An 8,927-nucleotide genomic window follows, 5' to 3' on the forward strand; every position below is an offset into this window, starting at 1 on the left:
CGTTACGCCTGGAGCTGATCATGTGACCTCAGGTGAGGTAACACAGGTGAGCTCCAGGAGTAAATGTTTGTTTCATTCTGACATCACAAGTGATCAACGCACAATAACGAGGCGACATCACTGCAGCACGTATGTTGTATGTTACATGTATGTTATGGCGAGGGGGAGGGGTTTGTTTTGTCGGGCTCAGCAAAGTGCACCAATGTAGTGCTTTCACCGGGGCTTCGTCGTTGTCTTGGCAACCTTTGCACTGGTCCGTGTAGAAAGTGCTGCGACGCAGAGGGCGCAGTCTGACTCTGGCCGTTAGCAGTTCTCTTCAGAGCGGTCTAGATGTGTATAAGAGACAGACACAGTATTTCTTGTAGTCGGACTCAAAGTCTTCGTCCATGCTACTGGTGTCGGCCATCTTTTTGCCGTCGATCTTTGGCAGGAACTGGGAGTAGTCGACGCCCTGCTGCTCGTAGAAGAGGATGTAGGCGGAGTCACTGTCGACCTCCTCAGAGTGCACTTCCTGAGGGGGAAGAAAAAAACGTGTAGTACATGTTTCTGAAAGAGAGGCATAGGATAGGATATCTTTTAAAGGCAGTGTGTGTGTGTGTGTGTGTGTGTGTGTGTGTGTATGTGTGTGTGTGTGACATATAATTCTTTTTCTAAACCAAGTGAATGTGTTAATGAGGCTGATAAGTGGACGAGGTTCAGTCTCACCTTGCAGCTGCTGTCGTTGTAGCAGTACCACTTGTCGTTGGGGTTCTTGGCGTACGTCACGTAGTGGCCGCCTCCCATGATTCCTGAATGGCACTGAGGAGACGGACAGAGAAACAGTCAGACTGGTGTCAGGCGGTGGCGTTCAGACTGTGTGTGTGACGGCGACTCACTGATATTGCATAGAGGTTGTAGATGGCGTCCAGACACATGTTGTCTCTGTGCTGCAGCAGCGAGCCGTCGGGGTCCATGCCGCTCTCCAAGCTGCAGTCGGAGCTCAGCCCGTTACTGTCTCCGTTCACCAGCACCACGTCACAGTGGCTGCTGGACGCCTCCGTGCTGCACCAAGACTCTGACGTCATCGCCTCTCCCGATCCAGGAAGACCCGCCCCCCCTGCTGCTGCCGCACTTCCCTCTGTGTCCGTCTGCGATGCGTTCTCCCGCGGCTCGGCCTCAGGGTTCGCCGCTACGTCCAGGTTCTCCTTGCTGTTGGAGAGGCGGTGTCTGCTGCCCAGCTGAGGCAGGCGTAGCCGGCCCGGCTTGCGGCCGCCGCTCTTTGGGCTGCCGGAGGGGCTGCTGGTCCGGCTGAGAGACGGCGCCGACTTCCTGCTGGAGGCCGGCGAGGCTGTGGAGAGAGCAGAGGGTTAAAGACACATCATCTACAACTCAGTCCAATTATTTGAAACTAGATTCTGACAGGTGAATGTTTTGACCACAGTTGAAGAAGTTCTGTCGAGGTGTAAGTGAGATATCGTGTCCACGAGAGAGAGACGGACGGACGACCTGACAACAAAATGGCTGAATAAAGAAAGACGAGGGGCCGCATGTGTACCTTTGTTGAGGTTGCAGAAGCCGGCGGGGGCAGAGACGGAGGACAGGTTGTCCTCTCCGACCCTCAGCAGGTCCTCGCTCTCGCTGCGGGAGTGGAGGCAGTGCTGCTCCAGGTCTCTGGGCGCCAGGAAGGCGCTGGGGTCGAAACTCTCCCGCGGGAACTTGACGATCTTCTGGGATTTGATCCAGCGACCGTTGACGAACTGGAAGCGCTTCAGGTGGACGATCTGGAGAGGAGAGCACACGTCACACTGAGGACCGCGCTGACCAAAGAGCGCTACACATAAACACTCCCCCCGACAGTCTGCGACCACTGACCAGGATGGGGGGCAGCCTCCACAGGTCCAGCTTCTTGGTGGCGAGCCGGTGGGTCTTGCACTTGGAGCAGTAGTAGAGCTCGTCCTCTCCCAGCTCCTCCTCGCTGGTGAAGGCCTTCAGACAGCTGTCCAGGCTGATGGGCTCGGCCTGCGCCCGGCGGGACTGCTCCACGCTGCAGTGCTCCTCCACGATCTGCAGGGACACGGGGGGGACACACTCAGTGTAACTCAGCCCGTCTCAAAGCAGCTCGCTCCACTCTGGACTGGAGTGTTGAGCGGCTCACCGATGACCCCGTGTGGTCAAACCTGGAGCTGCAGGCGTTACTGTCCCGCACTTTGCTCTCACCTCAACTCTTGATGCACAATAACACACGGACCAACAGATGAAGTCATGAATCTGAAATCTCACTGACAACACCATCCCTGTGTTTCCTCAGTTATTTTCCAGCAGGTCGTTTTGTTTGTACAAGACGAGGAAACTGACAACGAGCTTCTGCTACAAGAGCATGAAGGGCTGCACATGAAGCATGGCCAATAACCTCAGAGCTGTGTGTGTGTGTGTGTGTGTGTGTGTGTGTGTGTCTCACCCTCTCCTGGGAGGTCTGGTAGCGGAGGTGCAGGGCAGTGGGGTCCCAGTCCACAGCGATGTAAGCGTTCCCGACAGAGGCTCTGTCCTCAGAGCAGTCTATCATACAGCCTCGACAGAACCTGGACACACACACACACACACACACACACACACACACACACACACACACACACACAGACACACACACACACACAGATTTTACTTTGTTTTCTGTTTAAGACAAAAATCAAATCTTACATTTAATATCTGATCATATATTTTCAGGGCACATGCTCCTCACTGAACTCTCATCTCTACCAGGTGTGTCACTGTCGACTTTCTCACCTGTACCAGGGACACCAGGCACAGGAGTTCCCGTCCTTCCCCACCACCCGCAGAGTGAAGGGGTACTGGTATCCCATACTGTCATCACTGCAGGAAACACAGAGAAGAGTCAGCTCCTCCTGCTCAGACTGTGAGGTCACTTCCTGTTCGTCCAGTCAGAGAAGACATTAAACATTTGTGTGAAGTCTTGAGTAATGGCTAAAAAGTGTTTTGTGAGGTCACCATGACCTTTGACCTTTGACCACCAAAATCTAATCAGTTCAAACTGAAGTCCTAGTGAACGTTTGTGCCAAATTTAAAGAAGTTCCTTCAAGGCGTTACTGAGACCTGAAAACAAAATGGCGGCTGTGACTGTCGTCGACGCGGAGGAATAAAATAGTTCCGGTCAAGTTTCAAGCAACAGAATACACAAAGAAAGAAGTCAGAGGACTGTGGGCCTACCAGTCCTGGGCGTGGTTACTCGCTTCCTGCGGGGGCAGCGGGCTGGCGAGGCGGGACACCTGGATCCAGACGGCGTCGTACAGGTCTTTCTTACTGGTGTGGACCGTGCAGGGAACGATGAGGGGCATCCCGAACAGACTGGGCCGGTTCTTCTGAGACGACAGGAAGTAGAGCTCCGTACGCATCTGCAGGTGAACACAGACACACGGAGGTCAGGTCACAGGCTGCGACCAGCCGGGACTACTTTTTCTACGCGGCGTACTGTCTCACCATCTTCCTGTGCATGGCGATGATGTAGCCGATGAAGGGGCTCTCCTGCACCGGGGTCAGGTGTCCGTTGGTGACCCCGTTGGCGACGGGCGTCTCTGGGGTGGAGGGCACCAGGCTGCTGGGGCCTCCGTTAGGGATCAGGACGGGCTTGTTGCTCAGGTGTCCGTTAGCTATCGGGGTGACGTCTGAGGAAAGAGACAGGGCTGTAGGTGAGGGTGGGTTCTCAGACAGAATTATGGGTAATGTAAACACAGAGAGCAGGTGAGCTCACCTGTCAGTGTGGGGGAGCTCAGAGAGGTGGGCGACCCCGGCACCGGGACCTCGAACGCACACAGGAAGCCGTTAACGGACAGACGCACCTTCTGGTTGTCCTGAGGGAAGTTCTGATCACAGAGGATTTATACGTCAGACTGAGAAGCAGAGGTTCATTTCAGATCAGGTGAAGTTACAGGTGAAGTTACAGGTGAAGTTACAGGTGGATGAAGGTGGTTGATGAAGATGAAGCGATGGCAGCAGCCTGAAAACTAATACCAGCTAAAGATGAAGCTTATTTTATTTGTTATGTAATGATGCCCCCCACACACACACACACACACACACACACACACACACACACACACACACACACACACACACACACACACACACAGATGAAGTGAATGTATTTAGTGTTTCTGGAGGTTAAACAGTTTGTGTTGACGATGTGAGTGAACTGAAGCTTTCATGGTGACGGTGCTGTGGAACCAGGAGAGACGTCTCCGTGTCTCCAGCTGTGCGAGCTGCAGCCTCAGTACCTTGATGTTGGAGGTGTGGACCTCGGCCAGGAGGATCTGCTCCGGCTTCAGACTGCACAGTTCACTCAGCTGCCTCTTCAGTCCCGTGTACTTCTCGTCCATGTTCAGCCTCAGGCCGTAGCGCACGGGCGTGGACCCGTCCAGTTTAATGACTGAAAACACAACCAGGAAACAGGAGTCAGGCTCCGTGGTCGTTACAAAACAGGAAGTGAGTCTCAGAGTCTTTGTCCCCGTCCTCAGGTGTCCTCCTCACCTGTGATCTCCAGGTGCATGGAGCTGTCCATGGGCAGCGGCAGAGACAGGAAGTTGAAGGGGTCGAAGCGAGCGCTGATGTGGCCGCAGGTCTTACACTTCACCTGAGACTTCAGCTGACCGTGGAACAGCTCCACCACGATGGAGCGGTTCCTGCGCAGGTGGTTCTCCCACGCCTGGACACACACACACACACACACACACACACACACACACACACAGCGGTGAGATCAGGACAAACAGAGCGTCGATACATCATCACCAGATTAAATGAATCTGAGCTGATGCACCGACTGTTACTGACTGTTACTGACTGTTTCTGACTGTTACTGACTGTTACTGACTGTTACTGACTGTTTCTGACTGTTTCTGACTGTTACTGACTGTTACTGACTGTTACTGACTGTTACTGACTGTTTCTGACTGTTACTGACTGTTACTGACTGTTTCTGACTGTTACTGACTGTTACTGACTGTTTCTGACTGTTTCTGACTGTTACTGACTGTTACTGACTGTTACTGACTGTTACTGACCGTTACTGACCGTTTCTGACCGTTATTGACCGTTACTGACCGTTACTGACCGTTTCTGACCGTTACTGACCGTTTCTGACCGTTATTGACCGTTACTGACCGTTTCTGACCGTTTCTGACCGTTACTGACTGTTTCTGACTGTTTCTGACTGTTACTGACTGTTACTGACTGTTTCTGACTGTTACTGACTGTTACTGACTGTTTCTGACTGTTACTGACTGTTTCTGACTGTTTCTGACTGTTTCTGACTGTTACTGACTGTTACTGACTGTTACTGACTGTTACTGACTGTTTCTGACTGTTTCTGACTGTTACTGACTGTTACTGACTGTTACTGACTGTTTCTGACTGTTTCTGACTGTTTCTGACTGTTATTGACTGTTACTGACTGTTTCTGACTGTTACTGACTGTTACTGACTGTTACTGACTGTTACTGACTGTTACTGACTGTTACTGACTGTTTCTGACTGTTACTGACTGTTTCTGACTGTTACTGACTGTTTCTGACTGTTACTGACTGTTACTGACTGTTTCTGACTGTTACTGACTGTTTCTGACTGTTACTGACTGTTTCTGACTGTTTCTGACTGTTTCTGACTGTTACTGACTGTTACTGACTGTTTCTCAGAGCAGCAGATCGATGTGTATTTGAAGCTTCATGTGTATTTTGTGACTGAAGCTTGTAACTTTCTCCATGTTTCTATAAAGCAGGAAGTTGATCTTCAGGTGTGACCTCTGGGGGGGCGGAGCCTCCTGGAGTCATGAGTGTGGTCCAGGCTAAACTAGCATGCTAGCGTCTCATTAGAAGGATTGCTAATGTGCAAGCTCGTCATGTGTTTCCATGGATACAGAGCAGAAGAAGCTAACGATGACAGATGTGTTTGTGTCTCCTGATGAATGAGAAACCATCTTCCCGACTCTTCAGCTGCTAAATGTTCCGCCTTGTTCACGAGTTATTAGGAGCCTGTCTGAGCGACACATATAACACATATACACAGTATTTGATGAGCAGTGTGACCTCTGACCTCGGAGGCCACCTCCCAGTCCGGCCGGCCGTCGCTGTCCTTCAGCTCCACGTAGGGTTTCTCGTGGACTCGGTTCAGATCCTCGTGCAGACCGTCCAGCAGGAAGGCGAGCAGCTCCTGGGAGTCCTGCTGCTGGAAGCCGTTGAAGCGCGGGGCGTACTTCGCTATCGTCCACTGGAGAGGAAGTGATGACATCACAAACAACATTAACTTTACTTTCATTTCTTAAAGGCACCGGACCAATAAACACACAGATAACAGTGTGTGACAGGATTTACTCTGAGTTTGAGCGGCGCCACGTTCTTCTGCGTGCCGCTCCACAGCTCCATCACCAGGTCGCCGTAGCACTTGGCCATGTGACCTCGCATCCCGATGGGGTTGGTTCTGTGGAAGCACCAACACGGGTCAGATAAAGGTCAAGGGTCAACTGAATGAAACACCTTCAGTTAAGATTGTCCTAAAAGTCTGAGTTAAGGTTTCCTGAAAATAAAAACTGTTGCACAAAAAACCTTAAGTGCTTCAAACACCTTAAGTCTTCTCCTTAAAGGGTTTTCTCCTGATCTTAGTCTGATGCTAAAGTCAGTTAAACTGCTGCAAAAACCTTAGTGACCAAACTGAGGAAACAGTTGTGATCAATGAAGAGGGTGAACGACCCTGATGGAGCCTCCACCAGAGGAATTGATTTATTGATTTCTGTCTATAGATCTGATCAGTTTGTGATCTGATCACAGATCAGCTGCAGTTCATGACGCTCTGTGGTTTGATGCTGTGTGTTGATGTGTTGATGTGATGTGTTGTTTGATGTTCTGTGGTTTTCCAGTCGATCACTGGTGAAGTATTTCACGTCGATCGATCAGCTGTGTGAGTGTCAGACGCTCTGACCGTCCGCTGTACACTGTGCTGAAGTTTCCATGACAACGACAACAGGAGGAGGACAGTGTGTGGAATAACAGACACGACCCATGTCAGGATTCAAGCGTCCCTTCAATATGAGGATCAGCATATAAGCATATGTTATCTTATGTGTATTAACGGTCTCCATGGAAACTGTAGAATTTTACTGCTGTAAAATCTCTTTCACTGCTGCAAATGCCTGAACGTTTTTCCTTAACAAAGGAAACCTTTTAAGAGATTCTGTGCAACACCCTTAAGTAACTCCCTCAGCTGAGGAGAAATTAAACCCTCTAGTGTCAGACTTAAGTAGAAAACTTAAGGTGTTTTGTGCGAGACTGAAACCGGAGCGACGCGGCGTCTTGAACGTCACCTGTTGAGCTCGTACAGGTGTCTCCCTGAGATGAAGTAGTCTGTGAGCGGCTTGGTGTTGCTCACACACTGGATACTGGAGTTCATGAAGCAGGTGTTGCCAAGGTTACTGAGACCAGTGGCTCCTTTCTCCGTAGGAACTGGGAAACAAGGAAACACTGGTCAGACCTAAACAACCTATTGAGTAACTTCCACTAACAGCTGTAATATATTTACCTGCTGCAGATATGAGAGAAAATATTAAAAACACTTTTAGAACTGCTCTGGAGGAATCAAAATCCTTTTTGGATGAAAAACCTGCAACTTTGCAACTTTTGCAAAATGAAAAGGATCTTTAACCATCTGGACTCGGAAACAACACGTCCTCTTTCTCATTAACATGTTATTTTATATGATACAGAGAAATGTCAATAAATAAGAAAAGATTTCTAATTTTGGTTCGTAGTGAACAAACGATCTTTTGTGAATCTGCAGCAGCTGCTCAGTGATTCAGGCTCTTGATTCAGTTTCCTGCTTGTCTTGTATATTCATGTTAATTAACTCTGTGGACCTGGATGTTTTAAAAGTGTCTTCTGTGGTTTATTGATCTCACTGGTCGAGCGGACTCTTCAAATTAAAAGCCTGTTTTGTTTTTTTACCAAAATCAACGAATCAATTACAAACTTTCCTCCTGCTGAAGCAGCTTCTCTAAAACACTGAGTCAAAGGTGAAATAGTGACTTAAAGAAATGATTTTTACATCTTCAACAAACATGGAAGAAAACAACACGTCCACGTAGAGTTTCAAGGTGTTAATGGGCAAAACATCCACCAATCAGCTGTTCTGCTCATGTTCTCACCTTTGTGTCTGTCCATCTTGCTGCTGTTGGCGATGAAGGACATCTCCTCGGGCCAGCTCATGTCTTTGTTCCGGACTGTGAGGAAGAGGAAGACATTTCACGAGCCGTCATTCAGAACGACCTGTTACCACTGATTATCTGCTCGTTACGGATCAATTACAAGTTCATTATAAACGGAGGCGGAGGGGGGAGGAGCTTCATACCTTCAATGACCAGCTGCTGCTCGTCCTGGATCTTCAGACTCTCCAGAGTGTGGTCTTCATCGTCCAGGAGGGTGAGGTAGTTCTGCAGAGCGACGAGAGGAAGAGTTACTCATCAGGCTTTATTACGACTAATTAATAATAATAATCACTCTGTTGTCGCCCGAGGGCGCTGAGGACCGGTTCAGTTTGCGTTGTGATCCGAATGAAGATAATCCGTGTTCTGATGGTCAGTCTACGACATGTTGGTCACACGAGAGAGCGAGAGGGTTTTTATTCACCTGCAGACGCTGTCAGAGCCCAGAGGTCTGCAGGTGACTCACCTGGTGCAGCGCACAACATTAAGGTTTAGTCCTCAGTGCAGAGACCTGGGTTTGAATCTGACCTATGACCTTTGCTTTGCTTGCTCTCTCTCTCTCTCTCTGTCTGTCTCTCTCTCTCTGTCTCTCTCTCTGTCTCTCTCTCTCTGTCTCTCTCTGTCTCTCTCTCTCTGTCTCTCTCTCTCTGTCTCTCTCTGTCTCTCTCTCTGTCTCTCTCTCTCTGTC

At 49.7% G+C, this 8,927-nt stretch overlaps 1 protein-coding gene across 1 annotated transcript in view; it reads right to left on the minus strand.

The window, feature by feature from the left end:
• Positions 1 to 316: 316 nt before the first annotated feature.
• The window catches only part of usp32 (ubiquitin specific peptidase 32), a 51,029-nt gene continuing 42,418 nt past the window's right edge, over positions 317 to 8,927 (minus strand). Inside the window, exons 18-34 of the mRNA XM_023420502.2 lie at positions 8,386 to 8,467; positions 8,183 to 8,257; positions 7,346 to 7,484; positions 6,360 to 6,465; positions 6,082 to 6,255; positions 4,522 to 4,696; positions 4,269 to 4,420; positions 3,746 to 3,857; positions 3,475 to 3,659; positions 3,205 to 3,389; positions 2,764 to 2,850; positions 2,438 to 2,558; positions 1,852 to 2,043; positions 1,535 to 1,760; positions 876 to 1,327; positions 706 to 798; positions 317 to 511 (exon numbers count right to left, since the gene is read on the minus strand). Of these exons, the coding sequence (XP_023276270.1) occupies positions 317 to 511; positions 706 to 798; positions 876 to 1,327; positions 1,535 to 1,760; positions 1,852 to 2,043; positions 2,438 to 2,558; positions 2,764 to 2,850; positions 3,205 to 3,389; positions 3,475 to 3,659; positions 3,746 to 3,857; positions 4,269 to 4,420; positions 4,522 to 4,696; positions 6,082 to 6,255; positions 6,360 to 6,465; positions 7,346 to 7,484; positions 8,183 to 8,257; positions 8,386 to 8,467 (2,751 nt within the window). The remainder of the gene's footprint in view (positions 512 to 705; positions 799 to 875; positions 1,328 to 1,534; positions 1,761 to 1,851; positions 2,044 to 2,437; positions 2,559 to 2,763; positions 2,851 to 3,204; positions 3,390 to 3,474; positions 3,660 to 3,745; positions 3,858 to 4,268; positions 4,421 to 4,521; positions 4,697 to 6,081; positions 6,256 to 6,359; positions 6,466 to 7,345; positions 7,485 to 8,182; positions 8,258 to 8,385; positions 8,468 to 8,927) is intronic.

The sequence above is a fragment of the Seriola lalandi genome, unplaced genomic scaffold (genome assembly GCF_002814215.2).
Source record: "Seriola lalandi dorsalis isolate HSWRI2012SDOR001 ecotype SW California unplaced genomic scaffold, Sedor1 jcf7180002054646, whole genome shotgun sequence".
Classification (NCBI taxonomy): Eukaryota; Metazoa; Chordata; class Actinopteri; order Carangiformes; family Carangidae; genus Seriola; species Seriola lalandi.